Consider the following 19,701-nt stretch of genomic DNA (forward strand, 5'->3'; position numbering starts at 1 on the left):
AAAGTAATATGGTAATCGATGTGTAATGTAAATATTAACGTCAGACTTTAGATTGAATCATCTCAAAGGAAGATTAAATCTGGGGAGTATAGGGGTTGTGTGCAGAACAGAAGACTTTGTTGGTTTGATCACATTGAAAAAAAAATGGATGAGTGTTCTTGAATGAGTAGAACAGCTGAGGTAGCAGGGTCAGTTAGCAGAAGGCTAAGAAAAACATAGGATAAAGTGATAAGGATGTATTTAAAAGAAAAAAGATAAATAATAAGCTGGTCAGAGGTAGGTTAGTTTAAAAGTCAATTTCTAAAAGCTGTCTAACAGCATTTTAAACAGATATTAAACTGATTATTATTATTATAATTATTATTATTATATTTTTTTTTAAATAAAAAAAAAAATGTGTGTGTTATCATGTGTTTCAACAAAACAACACATTTCAGTTTATTTACAAAAAATAATTTTCCCATACAGGCTGCTACATGATTTTTTAAGGGATGTGAAATAATCCTCTAACACCAGTCCTGTATATGGTATCTGTCAGATTTGATTTTTTCTATTGAAAACCTTTCACACACACACACACACACACACACACACACACACACACACACACACACACACACACACACACACACACACACACTTTTGATAAATATAGATAATCTACGATAAACTCGTTTTTATTTTCAGATTATGATTTAAAACGCAAAGATTTAACTGACTTGGATAAACTTCCTCTCACCGTGCACAGAATTACAGAAGCTTTTAAATTTGCTTTTGCCAAGCGATCCAGCCTTGCTGATGAAGATTTTGTAAATGTAACGGATGTGAGTAGAATAATGTAAACGACTGATTTGAGTTTTTGTTAAACTTTATTTTTGCTTTGTATTGCACTGAGATCTTTTACTTGAGATTTTATATTGAAATTAAAGCTAATTTCGATATATATATATATATATATATATATATATATATATATATATATATACTTGTGTATAAGTCAAATTTCTGGGAGACGATTTTAAGATTATTTTTGGGGGGTGTTGACTTATAAATAGGTAATGTTTTTGGAAATGTTGTTAAATAGTGACTCGGTGCTCGATCATAACATGCCATTTTGTTTGTGCACTCTGTATATACCGGTAATCCTAGTAATTAATCATACTCCTTCTGAACCCTACTGCAGTGTGTTTGCCAGAATGTAAGCACATGTGCGGTTTTTCAGTGGGAAGCTTAATAATAATTGGAATAGCTTTCGCAATGTTCATTCTCTAGACATGGCTATAAACTTAAATTCGATATTTGGTGATGATGTGACAGTTTTTTAGTAGGTTAGGAAATGTAGTGTTTACGATATGTTGTTCTCCCCTAAGTTTAACAAGTTTTAACAATTTAATGACAACTATTTAATGAAACCATTTAATGGCACTTAATACATACATTCACATTATTATGGTATATTACGGCTTGTGCAATGTATGCATTTATGTTAATAAATTATGTCTAACAACAGTAACTGCACCTGGAATCTACAGCATGTCATTGATCAGAATGTCTGATTAGCAGCATTTGCATTCGTTGCATGCACGTGTGCAGCAGGTTGGTTCTATATATGAAAATCGAATAGACAACACTTGCGTAAATGCTCGCAGATGCTGAGAAACAATTTATAATATGTCTTACAAAAAAAACACCAAAAAGAAAGAGTGAGACAAATTCTGTTGGCATGCACGCAGTTGTTCCTCTATTCAGATCAGTTCTGTCAATGTGATTTTAGAGATCAGACCATTACAAATGTTTAAGTCCATCTTACATTTTAGGGAGTTTACATGCATATTTTGGTGTATTACTTTTCAGCACAAATAAGTATTATATTTTATTATTAAGCTTTTTTAGTTCTCTTTTGTGGACTTTTTATTCAGATGTTAGAACAACTGTAATACTATGTAATCCCCACTGAACACAATCGCCAACCCCAACATTGTGTGCTGTGGATTTGTTTTTCTCCTTCATCTTACCTTCTTGTTCTGGCCATGTCATTGTCTCTCACACATTGGCGACTGCACTGGCTCACAAGTATAAAAATAAAATTTAAAAAAAAAAAAACACAGCCTCTGATATTTTCTGTAAATATTAGCTGGCTGTGTGCATGACACTATCGACCCACTACACAGTAAAGTCCACATTTGTATTTACTGTTGAGGCTGTGTTTGTCAGTCAGTTAATCAATTCATTCTCCCATCTCCTCCGAGCCATAACCTTCCTTTGACTGTGTCAAACTCATAACTATTCTCAACTCTGTTGTCGACTGTTGCAAACTCAAGACTGTCCGCAAACCATTCCTAACTGTGATATAACTCATTGCCACTCCTTAAAGTGCTTGAAAACTAACTCTAAATATATCTCAGATCCTTTTGTTCCCATTACTGTTACATCTTGACCAACAATCCCATATCAACTTCCTTTTGTGTGCCTTTGTGAACAATTTCCTATCCATAGCTTTGTTTATTCAATAAACGTTTTTTCTTTTGCATTATAGAAATACTTTTTCTCTTTTTCCTTCACTTCTCAATACTTAGGAAGGGAACGCCAATAGTATCATACCCTGACCAAAGGTGGGAGATATAGATAATTTGGAGACAAACGAACCACTTGAATGGGGAGAGAGCACACTGATAGTATCACACAAATAAGAAACTTATAATCCTTATAAAAACACTAAACATTATTAAAAATACAAACACATGAGTTATTGATTATCTTTTACAGCTTGTAAGGAATCTGACGTCATACACTTATGCTAAAGGTATCAAAGACAAGATCAGTGATAAAAAAACCCATGGAATTCAGTATTACAATCCACATTTTTCCAATAATGATGACCATGGAACTGCTCACCTCAATGTTCTTGGACCAGATGGATCAGCAGTTTCAATTACCTCAACGTTGAATCATGGGTAAGTCATGTTAAACTTTTTTCTTTTTTTTTTCTAGTCAAATGCTGATATACCAAACTTATTGTTATTACTTGAATATTTATTTATTTTTAAAAAATTATTCTGATGTTATTGCTTTTAAACGTTGTTAGGTGAAAAAACTATTTAGGAATAATTATTTTGTTTTATTAAAAATATTTATGCATAATTTATATAGCTTCTTAAACCAAGGAAAAAAATCTCCATCTATGTCTGTCTCTAATGAGTTGTTTGGGAAAAATTTGTTTTCATAACTTTACTACGGGTCTACAAAAAAAAATAAAAATATTAGCTTTGATATCAATCAGGAAATCTTAAAATTAGCTCCTCCTTGCAATATAAATGATAAAAACTGTAAATTATGTTTAGAGGAGATTTGGAAGGTCAAATTATTTTTTTTAACAACAACACAAACAAAAAACATCAATAAATTAGAGCTACATGTAGACACATAAATCAATACTTGATTTGTAAACAAAAAAAATGTTGAAATAACTAACAATCAATATTCAAGAGACCACAAGAAATGTATAACATATTTAAATGGTCAATTGTGGAGAGGAAAATTATGTTCCCAACTTCTTTACTAACTCATTGTTTGAGGTAAAGAAAAACTTAATGAAATATTTGAATATCTATCTATAAGCAGAAAAGGTGTGGTATTATTTTAGAGTTTTGTTTCTCATAGACTATTGCTTTACCAAGGCCTGAGAGTCTAGTCTTCCCTACTGTTTAACCCATAGTAACAAATACTGTAAAAAAAAAAAAACTGAAGGAAACATCTAAACAATAATTTTAACAGAAGAAATAAACAAAACAAATAATCAACCAAGAAACAACAACCTACCCGGAACTTTTAGAGGTATTGGAATTTACGATTCAAAAACCGATTCTTTAAGTTTTTAATTTGAACTTTCATTATTGGTACTAATGATAAATATTTATTGTTTTTAAATTATCACTAAAACTAAAATGATAATAACATCAAAATACGATGTAAATTTATTTTATTTGTAAAACAAAGTTTTTAAAAAAAGTTGCATAAAGTCTCTAAGTAACCTTTCAAAGAAAGCAGTTGATTTACGTGTTCCAAAAAATGTTGAAAAATTAAACAAAACATTTTTGTCAAGAAAAACTTCTTTCAAGCATCACTGATAATTAAATGATACAACGGAAAATAAGAAACAGAAAATTACATAATTTTAGAATTGTAGAAACATTAAGCAAGTACGGAATAAAAATTTACTGTAAACAGATTTTATGATCATAATTTTAAATGGGAACTAAGCACTACACCTCAAGTACTATTTAAGTGACTTTCTATTTAATAGTTTAAATACTGCCGAATTTCTGTCCAGTTTCGAACAATCACAGAGTAATTGATTTTTTCAAACTATTAGCAAAATGTTATAATCACTGAACCGAAATTTATTATGATGAATTAATTCTAGTAATAGGATTTTAATTTTTTTATTAATATAATAATTGTAAAAGATAATACAAGAAAAATCTCCTTAGAATGCGTACCTAACTTAGAAAAAATCGACTTACTTGCTTTCAAACACGAGTAAATATTTAAAAATATGTATATTTCTGTGAAAGGCACTTGAATCCTATTTAAAACTATATCGTCTTTAAGAATGGTCTTAAACTCTATCTTCAATTGACATTTATTCCATAAATGCTTAATTTTCATACCTTGCCAAAATTAGTTCCCCAGTGTCTAATTTTCCTAAATTTAATTAAATTAAAATAAAAAGTGATTTTTAATATTTTTGATTCATTTGGGGTTTCATCTATTTTTGCTTTAATTAGCTGGTGGGTTTTGTCCGGTGTCCTTTTGTCCAATCCCTTAGGTGTATACATGTATATATGCATACATGTAATATATATATGTGTGTGTGTGTGTGTATATATATGTGTGTGTATGTGTGTATATATATGTGTGCATATATATATATGTGTGTGTGTGTGTGTATTCATGTATGTGAGTGTATGTAATATATATATATATATATATATATATATATATATATATATATACTACTTATGGGATGATTCCAAACTTTTTCCCGATTCCAATTCAATTACCGATTCTATCTTAAATTCCTGATCTGGTACGATTCCGATTCCGATTCTTTTTAAATTTTTAAATATTTAATTAATGATTTGTTTTTGTCTATTTTGTTTTTTTCGAATTACTCTAAAACTTCATATCTGCATATATTTTCGCAAACAAAAAATGCACTTAGTGTGTGTGTGTGTGTGGGAGGGACATATATTAAATATACGGGGGGGGGGCGTTCTGAATATTTTTCTCAAATGCTTTCCTTTTAATTGATTGAAAATAATGAAACAGCTAAAGATGCATTTCTCTTTTAAAACAAAAACGATTTGCATTTGTCATTAGTTGGCAAAATGCTATTTGAAATTGAAAATAATTAATGATTGTTATGCAAAATAAAACGGTATAGGAACAGTATAGTTAACAAAGTCTACTCCTCATTTTAAACATGAGTTTTTAAATAACATAGTTACTATATAGAAAACAATTCTTAAGAACGGATGTGAATGTATTCTTAACTATTCTGTACGTTCTCTCTACCAAAGAATGTTCATGTGTTTACCCTAATCATAAATATTTGCCTGGTTATTACTACTGACAATGTCATAGATATGTAGTAGATTGATTTATTCTAATGCAAAAAAAACAAACAAAAAAAACAAAAATAAAACAAAAAACAAGATACAGATAATTATTATAGAAATACTTTTACTAATATTGTGAGAATTTTAGACCAACACCCTTGGCTAAAAATGATATTTCCTTTTGTTTTATTCGACTTTCATTTTGTTTTATGCGATTGCATATGGACACCTTGAAAATCTTACCGGAAAAAAAGCACAAACAATTATTTTTAAATTTAAACTTTCGTACATTAATTTAACCTAAAATGATGAATAATCATCATTTCTAGGCTATTCTAACATTGTAGAAATGTTCACTAACCCGAAGTCTGGCTGGCAAGATTGTAAAACTATCCGTAATTGCTTAGACCCTCCCAAAAAAGCTTACAGAATTTATTTCCATGAGGAAAATAATAATTTTTGATTAGTGTTCTAAAATGCTACAATATCTCTGAAATGAAAAATCATTTTACGTCCAATTAATATTCTTCAAGCGTTTCTCAACTGGAAGGATCTAGAGATCCGACTTGCTGAAGTAAACATAGTTGATAAAGTATAGCAACATCTTATTGGGAAGGAAACTAAGAAGTGGCGGGAAACTCTAGCTAGATTGCTGGACATCATCAGGTTTTTCGTCAAGCAGAATCTGGCACTACAGAGTCACCGGGAAGACATCCATAATGATGAAAGAGATCAAGAAAACAAAGAGAATTTTTTAGAATTGGTAAATTTATTGGCCAAGTATGACCCTGTGCTCCGTGAACATTTGGTGAAAGTTAACCTGGCATCTCTGTATAAAGTTCAAAAGTTCAAGAGGTCCGTTTATTTTATCTTTTCCTGAAGCTTTCACAAAATACTGTAATCTCTTCCTTTCGGCAAAGAATTTATCTTTTACTATATCTTCGTCAACTTCACCAAGCTGACAATCATAATTATCATCAAGCAGATTTGATGGTGTAAAATTGCTACTTCTTATCTGTCACCAGAAATTCAAAATGAATTTGTGAGCATTTTGACAAAGCAGGTGAGAAAGAAAATCATCGATCAGATCAAAGAAAGCAAATATTTTTGCATAATGTATCTCACAAGGACTAGATGAGTGAGATGTTGTGCTACGTAAAAATTAACAAAAATAAAGTGACAGTGGAGGAATCGTTTCTCCACTCCATCAAGACAAAAGGTAAAAGTGTGGAGGACATTTCTAAATTGATTTGGAGAGAACTGGAGAACAATGGGATTCAGATTGGTCAGATTGGTATTGGCCAGGCATTTGACAATGCTGCTATTATGGCAGGCCACCAATCAGGTGTGCAGAAACGAATCTCCAAAATCATCCTAAAAGCTCTATTTGTGCCATGCACTGACAATTCATTAAATCTGGCTTGTGTACATGCCGCTTCTGTAGCGGTTCACTCTGTTGCATTTTTTGGCATACTGGACCGGTTATTCTCGTTCTTTTCTGCATCTACATATCACTGGGATGTCTTGATTCAGTTGACCGATCAGATTATCAAATGGACTATGGAAACTAAATGGAGTAGTCGAGCAGATGCTGTAAATGATATGGTAAAAAAATTATTGGAAGTCGTCATTGCCCTGGAACAGCTCACAGAAGAAGGAGAAAATGCAACTACCAGATTAGATGCATCTTTAATTCTCAACTCGGTATTGTCGTTTCCGTTTCTTTTATTTCTGAGCTTTTGGAAAACTATTCTCCCAGAAATCAATGATGCCCAGAAGTATCTTCAAGAAAAGGTGCTGGATCTGCAACAGGGTGACGGCATTGAGAGATTGCCTTCTTCAAAATAGAGAAAAGATGGTGGATACTGCAATAGACGAGTCAAAAAACTCTGCTCTGAAATGGGGATAAGCATGGAGCATCGTATCCGCAAAAAGAAACGAATGGATGGTGAACGATTGACTGATGCAGCACTAAGGTTTCATACTGAGTTGAGACGGGAAATGCTGCCTGTCATAGACAGGTTGACTGAAGAAATATCTTACAGATTTCAACAAGTTCACAATTTTGCAAGTAAATATGTTTTTCTTACACCATCAAATCTGCTTGATGATAATTATGATTGTCAGTTTGGTGAAGTTGACGAAGATAAAGAAAAAGATAAATTCTTTGCTGAAAGGAAGAGATTACAGATAAAATAAATGGACCTCTTGAACTTTTGAACTTTATACAGAGACACCACCTTGGGGATTCCGTCCCTAATATTGTGATCTTGCTGCACATTTTTCTTACCCGAGCTATTAGCATTGCCAGCTGTGAGTGCTCTTTCTCGAAACTGAAACTCATAAAAAACTACTTTCGATCAACAATGAGCCAGACAAAGCTTACAGACTTGGCAATCCTTTCCATAGAAAGGGAACTTGTTGATAGAATGAATTTTTTTGAAAAAAAATATTTGTTTTGTTTTGTATTAATGTTTACATAATTCCTTTCAGATTAATGTTAACATACCTATTATGATTCAAATTATTGAAAAGAAATTGTTAAATTAAAATTTGAATTAAAAAAAAAAGGGAAATTGTGTAAACATTAGTTCAATGAAAATAAATATTTTGAGGGCTTTTTGGAATTTTGAAGGTTTTAACAGGTTGTCATATGTCAGCAGTAGGCGGGGGGGGGGGGCGGCAAAACAGGTAATCATATGCCAGAAGTGGGGGAACAGGTAATCATATACTAGCAGGGTGGAGTGGGGGCAAAACAGATAACTATATGCCAGGGCAGGCGGCAAATTTTTCGACTGCCCAGCCGACAAAAACTTATGCTATGCCACTGGACTTACGGTAACAAGTTTTTGTTTTAGTTTTTTACTGTAATTTGTTTATTTTTTTTTGTCCAACGAAAAAGTTCAAAACAAAACAGATAAGCAAGTTTTTTTTTGTTTTTTTTTTTGTGTAACATTTCCACCCACATCCACTCTTCTCATATCTTCTTTTGATGATGATGCACTTCTAGTCACAGGTAACGCAGGTTTTTTTTTTTTGGGGGGGGGGGCGGGGGGTCAACAATTAATTTTTTTTTCTTGACAATATAAGACTGCTTGTTCTGGCGTCATCAAGTATTTTTCCAAAATTTTTATGTTTACACAATTTTCAGAAAAAGGCTGTTACAGGTGTGTGCAGCTTAATGAATTTAATGATTTTTATTTCGAAAAGTTTGTCTGCTACTTTGCAGTGCATTGATTGGCTGCTCAATGTCTTATGCCACGTTACAATTAAATCTGAGCACATGACGTCATGTTCTGAGCAAAGCTGAGCGAACGCTGAGTTACATCTGGTTCAAATTATGCGCAAATACCCTCAAAAGTATTAATGAGACTAATACAGTAGCTGTGGCAAAATTTAAACATATGATGCAGAGTCCACAGGCCACCATTTTCCAGGAGTATTAAATACTTAAATATTGGAACGTATTAATCTAAAAAAATGTTTGCTTTTTTTTTTCAGATTTGGTTCTAAAATTTGTGGCAAAAGAACTGACATTTGTTTCAACAATGAAATGGATGACTTCTCATCACCATTTGCGGTCAATGCCTTTGGGCTTCCTCCATCATCAGCCAACTTTATTCAACCTGGGAAACGTCCCATGTCTTCAATGTCACCGATCATAATGGTTGATCAGAAAGGCAATGTCATAGCAGTTTTGGGTGGTTCCGGAGGGACTAAAATCACCACAGCTGTTGCATATGTGAGTTTTTATTTAATTCTTAGATCTTAGGTTCAACTTTCATTTAAAATTGTTGCCAATGAAATTTAAGTTTATGTTTCAAAAGTTTTGAGATGTGGATTGATAATTTGGATTATTTGGACTATTATTCTCATCTTGAATGTTAATCTCACAAAATTTCGGCTAGTGTAACCTCCTACCTTTTTCAGATTCATGAATTTTTATGTCAAACTCAAAAATTTATACAAATTTTGGACTGAACCTTTTACATGATGACTGAGTAGAAATGTTAAGTATTTTTTATTTTACTTTTAGTTATTGCTGCATGTGATGAGGATTGAATAATCAAAATGAGGATAATAGGCCAAATACAGTAGAACCTGGGGTTGGGATCGTAAGGTGAGATCGTCGTATGGCGTAGCCTAAATAAAATTTTATACAGTACATATTAAAAATTAGTAACAAAATAGAATACAGTATATAATACACATGTATTCAAATAACATTATAAATAACACCATAAGGCGGGGCAAATACCGTAAACAGGGGCCGGAAAAACATTGTATTCTATATCGGAATCTAAAAAACCTGTATCCCAGGGCCACCATATTCCGGGGTTCTACTGTAATCCAAAATCTAAATTTGTGATAAGAATTTACTGAGTTCTTTTTCAGAATATAATATAAATTTTTGTTTGCTTATTTACAGTCAAATAATGTCATAAAAAGAGTCATCTTATTATGTGTTCCAATTTTTGAGGTGGATACACTAGTCAACCAAGGACAAAGTCAATCAGGCATATGTATGCAGCGTGATGATGTATGGAAGTGAAACCTTGGCAGTGAAGAATGAAAAAATGCATTGCATGGATAGAAATGATATAAGAATAATATGATGGATGTGAATCTTAAAGACAGGCTTAGTTCTGACTTCAGAGGAAGATTAAATCTGGATACTATAGGAAGATGTGTGTAGAAGAGGAAACTTGGATGGTATGGTATACGAGGGGTGTGCAATAAGTAATGCCCTTGACCCACTTCCCATAGCAGTGGAGCAACAAAACTTGACACAGTTATTAGTCTTTCTCTGCATAGGAACCACCCAGTGTTATGCATTTCTCCCATCGTTTGATGCAGCTCTGGAGACCGTTTTTGTAAAACACCCCAGGTTGCTCCTCCAACCACGACGTGACTTCAGAAATAAAGGCTGCATCATCTAGGAAACGCTTTCCTTTCGAAAACAACTTCATGGCTGAGAAGAGGTGAAAGTCAGAGGGTGCAAGGTCAGGAGAGTAGGGAGGATAGGGAAGGATTTCATAACCACACGCCCATGCTTCTGATCTGGCGACATGTGAGTTTTGAACCGGAGTGTTGCCCTGCAGGAGGAGGGTACCTTTGCTGATCTTGCCCCGCCTCTTGATTTTGATAGCTTCCCTTAATTTTGTCAAAAGTAAAGCATAATAGGCTCCTGTAATTGTGATACCCTTTCCCAGGAAATCTGTTATCACTACTCCGTCCTGGTCCCAGAAGACTGTGAGCATGACCTTGCTAGCGGAGGGCTGCACCCTTGCCTTCTTTGGAGGTGGTAAGTCCAAGTGCTTCCACTGCATTGACTGGGCTTTGGTCTCTGGATCATAGTGATGGACCCAGGTTTCATCCTGTGTAATCAATCTTTTGAAAAACTTTGACTCATCTTCTTGGCACATCTCCAAATTCATCCTCGAGCACTCAACGCGGTCTCGCTTCTGGAATGGTGTGAGCAACCTGAGAATCCATTTGGCAGACACCTTATGCATATGCAAATGGTCATGAATGATAGTTTCCACAGAATCTGTACTAATATTGACATCTTGGGCTATTTGGTGAATAGTAATGCGCCGATCTTCCAAAATGGCAGCCTCAACTTGACAGACAGATACCTTATCAATGGCAGAAGGGGGGGGCACCAGGTCTGGGAGCTGTTTCCACAAACTTCCGGCCATGTTTGAATTCACGATGCCAGCGTTTTATAATGTCATATGATGGGACATTATCACCATAAGTTTCTTTCATTTCATCAAAAGTCTCCTGTAGTGTGCGTCCTTTCAAATACAAAAACCAGATCACTGCTCGACATTCAACAGGCTCCATTTCACACCTGACTCAGTTCAAACACCTGTAAAACAGGAACCACAATTAATTCAGAGCTGTAATTTGCCACATAACCCGTAGAGATATAAATCATTGCACGTGCAAAATTTCAGCTCGATCAGACAACTGGAAGTGGGTCAGTGGCATTACTTATTGCACGCCCCTTGTAAAAGAATGGATGGGAGTTTTGGGGTTGGCGGATGTAGAACAGTTGAGGTAGAAGGTTCAGTTCACAGAGGAAAGCCAAGGAAACATGAGAAAAATAGATTTGAGAGAAAGAAGAATCGTGCAAGTGAAGCCTTGTAACTCTTGCTTCCCTTATTTTGTCATTTACTCCTCACATTCCATGAACGATGTTTCTAACAAAAGAGTAAGAATTACTGCTTTCTGGGCCGGAATTTATCTCACACTTATTGTTGGCAAGTTTTTGACCTTGAAGTACTATTTTTTTAGCTACTTACATCAAGTGGCTTCATGCCTTGTCTGGAGCGATTTCTATAAAAAAAAAGCCAATTTCTTAAAGCTATTCAACATATGTCAGCATGTAAAATGGACGTTAAATCGAGTATGATGATGAATATGATTTATGAATATCTTTCAGTGTGTAATATCAACTCTGATAATACCTTTCTATCTGTCTTTCTTTTTTATTAATTAACTCACAAGACAGACAAATGCATCTAATGGGATGAATTTGTTTGGTGACCCCCTGGCATCCATCATTGCTACATTAGTATAAGATGATTCCATATAAATATTGATTTGTATACAAATTGTTTTGCAATCACACACACTTTGCTCAGATTGAGGTAGCTTTTTCCCTGGCACCAAATTTTGAACTTTGCAAGGTCACACAACCAGGTTAATGAATCGCGATTCCACTATCAAAGATCGGCCACATTGCACCACTCTGGCTGAAAGGTAGAACGATTATGTTGCAAAGTAATTCCCCTTGTTATATTATGAAATACAAGATTTCCATCGAGCCTATAATAACAACATAAACAAAGTACAACTTACATCAGCAGGAATGAAGATGCCCAAACAGCAGGAGCAGCCAGTGATAACAAGAACAACAACACATAAGTAAAGATGGCATAAAACTATGTTTTCCATACCCATCCTTCTACTATAATATACAGTTCATTATAGCATAGAATCATCGAGCAAAGCACATTCATTCCACAAGAAAATAGCTGCACTAAGAGAGACAAGGTCAGAAAAAATCTGACAGATCAGATACATAAATATGTGGTAAAATATCTAGAAAAGGATTACAAGTGACAAACTTAATCTAAATTATCTCAAAGACACACCAGGTTTAAATGGAAACAACAAATATTTAGATTTAGGGGAACAAGCATTCCCTAACAACAACGGATAATTAAGACAACAAAACATAACAGCAGACAAAGTGTCTCTTCCGATTGCAGCACAAACCACAGCTTAGTGCTACGTCAGCTCCTCTCATACATAAAGGGTGTGTCACTGACTATCAGCAGCAGTTTGGTGGTGGGAGTTTCCTTACGTCTTGCATAATTACTCTCCTTCTCTTTTTCCTAACACAGTAGCAGCTTACATGAACGTCTTTCTCCTTTCTTTCTCTGTCAACAAACAGCGCAAAAGCCTTCACACTTTTTTTCTCATAGCAGTACAAACCGATTGCTCAATGATGGCAACAAAGAACACAATTACAGGATTTTTCTATTTCCCTTCTCGGAACTTTTTCGTCAGCAAGAGACATTTTAATTAATATCAATTTAACTAACCTTGATGTTACAGGACTTTTCTATCTCACTTCTTGGATCTTTTTTATCAACAAAGAACAGTTTTAATTAATTCTATTTAACTAATGAAATGCTTGATGCTACATTTCTATGTTTTCCCTTAGAACTCTTTTGTTTTAGCAAGGACATTTCTAATTATCTCCAGCCTGAACTATTCAGAACTTTCTTATCAACAAGATTTTCATTCAATACGTTCATCAATAAATATTTAATTTAATATTTTGTCTTTCTTGCTGCCATATGCTATTTTTGTTATTGTGGCAGTTGTTATCGAGTATTGAGATACAATACCTCATAAAATATTACATAGTATTGAGATACAGTACCTCATAAAATATTACATATTATTGAGACACAATACCTCATAAAATATTACATATTATTGAGATACAATACCTCATAAAATATTACATAGTATTGAGATACAATACCTCATAAAATATTACATAGTATTGAGATACAATACCTTATAAAATATTACATAGTATTGAGATACAATACCTCATAAAATATTACATTGTATTGAGATACAGTACCTCATAAAATATTACATAGTATTGAGATACAATACCTTATAAAATATTACATAGTATTGAGATACAATACCTTATAAAATATTACATAGTATTGAGATACAATACCTTATAAAATATTACATAGTATTGAGATACAATACCTTATAAAATATTACATAGTATTGAGATACAATACCTCATAAAATATTACATAGTATTGAAGTACAATACCTCATAAAATATTACATAGTATTGAGATACAATACCTTATAAAATATTACATAGTATTGAGATACAATACCTTATAAAATATTACATAGTATTGAGATACAATACCTCATAAAATATTACATTGTATTGAGATACAGTACCTCATAAAATATTACATAGTATTGAGATACAATACCTTATAAAATATTACATATTATTGAGATACAATACCTTATAAAATATTACATAGTATTGAGATACAGTACCTCATAAAATATTACATTGTATTGAGATACAATACCTTATAAAATATTACATAGTATTGAGATACAATACCTCATAAAATATTACATTGTATTGAGATACAGTACCTCATAAAATATTACATAGTATTGAGGTACAATACCTTATAAAATATTACATAGTATTGAGATACTATACCTCATAAAATATTACATTGTATTGAGATACAATACCTCATAAAATATTACATAGTATTGAGATACTATACCTCATAAAATATTACATTGTATTGAGATACAATACCTTATAAAATATTACATAGTATTGAGATACAATACCTCATAAAATATTACATAGTATTGAGATACAATACCTCATAAAATATTACATAGTATTGAGATACAATACCTCATAAAATATTACATAGTATTGAGATACAATACCTCATAAAATATTACATAGTATTGAGATACAATACCTCATAAAATATTACATAGTATTGAGATACAATACCTTATAAAATATTACATATTATTGAGATACAGTACCTCATAAAATATTACATAGTATTGAGATACAATACCTTATAAAATATTACATATTATTGAGATACAATACCTCATAAAATATTACATAGTATTGAGATACAATACCTCATAAAATATTACATATTATTGAGATACAATACCTCATAAAATATTACATATTATTGAGATACAATACCTCATAAAATATTACATATTATTGAGATACAATACCTCATAAAATATTACATAGTATTGAGATACAATACCTCATAAAATATTACATATTATTGAGATACAATACCTCATAAAATATTACATAGTATTGAGATACAATACCTCATAACATATTACATATTATTGAGATACAATACCTCATAAAATATTACATAGTATTGAGACACAATACCTCATAAAATATTACATAGTATTGAGATACAATACCTCATAAAATATTACATATTATTGAGACACAATACCTCATAAAATATTACATAGTATTGAGATACAGTACCTCATAAAATATTACATAGTATTGAGATACAATACCTCATAAAATATTACATATTATTGAGATACAATACCTCATAAAATATTACATATTATTGAGATACAATACCTCATAAAATATTACATATTATTGAGATACAATACCTCATAAAATATTACATATTATTGAGATACAATACCTCATAAAATATTACATATTATTGAGATACAGTACCTCATAAAATATTACATATTATTGAGATACAATACCTTATAAAATATTACATATTATGGAGATACAATACCTCATAAAATATTACATATTATTGAGATACAATACCTCATAAAATATTACATATTATTGAGATACAATACCTCATAAAATATTACATATTATTGAGATACAATACCTCATAAAATATTACATATTATTGAGATACAATACCTCATAAAATATTACATATTGAGATACAATACCTCATAAAATATTACATAGTATTGAGACACAATACCTCATAAAATATTACATAGTATTGAGATACAATACCTCATAAAATATTACATATTATTGAGACACAATACCTCATAAAATATTACATAGTATTGAGATACAGTACCTCATAAAATATTACATAGTATTGAGATACAATACCTCATAAAATATTACATATTATTGAGATACAATACCTCATAAAATATTACATATTATTGAGATACAATACCTCATAAAATATTACATATTATTGAGATACAATACCTCATAAAATATTACATATTATTGAGATACAATACCTCATAAAATATTACATATTATTGAGATACAGTACCTCATAAAATATTACATATTATTGAGATACAATACCTTATAAAATATTACATATTATTGAGATACAATACCTCATAAAATATTACATATTATTGAGATACAATACCTCATAAAATATTACATATTATTGAGATACAATACCTCATAAAATATTACATATTATTGAGACACAATACCTCATAAAATATTACATAGTATTGAGATACAATACCTCATAAAATATTACATTGTATTGAGATACAATACCTCATAAAATATTACATATTATTGAGATACAATACCTCATAAAATATTACATATTATTGAGATACAGTACCTCATAAAATATTACATAGTATTGAGACACAATACCTCATAAAATATTACATATTATTGAGATACAATACCTCATAAAATATTACATATTATTGAGATACAATACCTCATAAAATATTACATATTATTGAGATACAATACCTCATAAAATATTACATAGTATTGAGACACAATACCTCATAAAATATTACATAGTATTGAGATACAATACCTCATAAAATATTACATAGTATTGAGATACAATACCTCATAAAATATTACATTGTATTGAGATACAATACCTCATAAAATATTACATAGTATTGAGATACAATACCTCATAAAATATTACATATTATTGAGATACAGTACCTCATAAAATATTACATAGTATTGAGACACAATACCTCATAAAATATTACATATTATTGAGATACAATACCTCATAAAATATTACATATTATTGAGATACAATACCTCATAAAATATTACATATTATTGAGATACAATACCTCATAAAATATTACATAGTATTGAGACACAATACCTCATAAAATATTACATAGTATTGAGACACAATACCTCATAAAATATTACATAGTATTGAGACACAATACCTCATAAAATATTACATAGTATTGAGATACAATACCTCATAAAATATTACATAGTATGTAGACACAATACCTCATAAAATATTACATAGTATTGAGACACAATACCTCATAAAATATTACATATTATTGAGATACAGTACCTCATAAAATATTACATATTATTGAGACACAATACCTCATAAAATATTAATTATTATTGAGATACAATACCTCATAAAATATTACATAGTATTGAGATACAATACCTCATAAAATATTACATATTATTGAGATACAATACCTCATAAAATATTACATTGTATTGAGATACAATACCTCATAAAATATTACATAGTATTGAGATACAATACCTCATAAAATATTACATAGTATTGAGATACAATACCTCATAAAATATTACATAGTATTGAGATACAATACCTCATAAAATATTACATATTATTGAGATACAATACCTCATAAAATATTACATAGTATTGAGATACAATACCTCATAAAATATTACATATTATTGAGATACAATACCTCATAAAATATTACATAGTATTGAGATACAATACCTCATAAAATATTACATATTATTGAGATACAGTACCTCATAAAATATTACATAGTATTGAGATACAATACCTTATAAAATATTACATAGTATTGAGATACAATACCTCATAAAATATTACATAGTATTGAGATACAATACCTCATAAAATATTACATAGTATTGAGATACAATACCTTATAAAATATTACATAGTATTGAGATACAATACCTCATAAAATATTACATTGTGTTGAGATACAGTACCTCATAAAATATTACATAGTATTGAGATACAATACCTTATAAAATATTACATAGTATTGAGATACAATACCTTATAAAATATTACATAGTATTGAGATACAATACCTTATAAAATATTACATAGTATTGAGATACAATACCTTATAAAATATTACATAGTATTGAGATACAATACCTCATAAAATATTACATAGTATTGAGATACAATACCTCATAAAATATTACATAGTATTGAGATACAATACCTTATAAAATATTACATAGTATTGAGATACAATACCTTATAAAATATTACATAGTATTGAGATACAATACCTCATAAAATATTACATTGTATTGAGATACAGTACCTCATAAAATATTACATAGTATTGAGATACAATACCTTATAAAATATTACATATTATTGAGATACAATACCTTATAAAATATTACATAGTATTGAGATACAGTACCTCATAAAATATTACATTGTATTGAGATACAATACCTTATAAAATATTACATAGTATTGAGATACAATACCTCATAAAATATTACATTGTATTGAGATACAGTACCTCATAAAATATTACATAGTATTGAGATACAATACCTTATAAAATATTACATAGTATTGAGATACTATACCTCATAAAATATTACATTGTATTGAGATACAATACCTCATAAAATATTACATAGTATTGAGATACTATACCTCATAAAATATTACATTGTATTGAGATACAATACCTTATAAAATATTACATAGTATTGAGATACAATACCTCATAAAATATTACATAGTATTGAGATACAATACCTCATAAAATATTACATAGTATGTAGATACAATACCTCATAAAATATTACATAGTATTGAGATACAATACCTCATAAAATATTACATAGTATTGAGATACAATACCTCATAAAATATTACATAGTATTGAGATACAATACCTTATAAAATATTACATATTATTGAGATACAGTACCTCATAAAATATTACATAGTATTGAGATACAATACCTTATAAAATATTACATATTATTGAGATACAATACCTCATAAAATATTACATAGTATTGAGATACAATACCTCATAAAATATTACATATTATTGAGATACAATACCTCATAAAATATTACATATTATTGAGATACAATACCTCATAAAATATTACATATTATTGAGATACAATACCTCATAAAATATTACATAGTATTGAGATACAATACCTCATAAAATATTACATATTATTGAGATACAATACCTCATAAAATATTACATAGTATTGAGATACAATACCTCATAACATATTACATATTATTGAGATACAATACCTCATAAAATATTACATAGTATTGAGACACAATACCTCATAAAATATTACATAGTATTGAGATACAATACCTCATAAAATATTACATATTATTGAGACACAATACCTCATAAAATATTACATAGTATTGAGATACAGTACCTCATAAAATATTACATAGTATTGAGATACAATACCTCATAAAATATTACATATTATTGAGATACAATACCTCATAAAATATTACATATTATTGAGATACAATACCTCATAAAATATTACATATTATTGAGATACAATACCTCATAAAATATTACATATTATTGAGATACAATACCTCATAAAATATTACATATTATTGAGATACAGTACCTCATAAAATATTACATATTATTGAGATACAATACCTTATAAAATATTACATATTATTGAGATACAATACCTCATAAAATATTACATATTATTGAGATACAATACCTCATAAAATATTACATATTATTGAGATACAATACCTCATAAAATATTACATATTATTGAGACACAATACCTCATAAAATATTACATAGTATTGAGATACAATACCTCATAAAATATTACATTGTATTGAGATAC

At 30.1% G+C, this 19,701-nt stretch overlaps 1 protein-coding gene across 2 annotated transcripts in view; it reads left to right on the forward strand.

Annotated features, from left to right (window-relative positions):
- The window catches only part of LOC145277862 (scoloptoxin SSD14-like), a 189,148-nt gene that overhangs the window by 161,276 nt on the left and 8,171 nt on the right, over positions 1 to 19,701 (forward strand). For both annotated transcript variants that reach the window (XM_080129815.1, XM_080129813.1), the window contains exons 8-10: positions 688 to 824; positions 2,767 to 2,954; positions 9,123 to 9,363. In XM_080129815.1, coding sequence (XP_079985941.1) covers positions 688 to 824; positions 2,767 to 2,954; positions 9,123 to 9,363 — 566 coding nt within the window. The remainder of the gene's footprint in view (positions 1 to 687; positions 825 to 2,766; positions 2,955 to 9,122; positions 9,364 to 19,701) is intronic.

The sequence above is a fragment of the Euprymna scolopes genome, chromosome 6, assembly GCF_053919585.1.
Source record: "Euprymna scolopes isolate OS-2025 chromosome 6, ASM5391958v1, whole genome shotgun sequence".
In the NCBI taxonomy this organism is placed as follows: Eukaryota; Metazoa; Mollusca; class Cephalopoda; order Sepiida; family Sepiolidae; genus Euprymna; species Euprymna scolopes.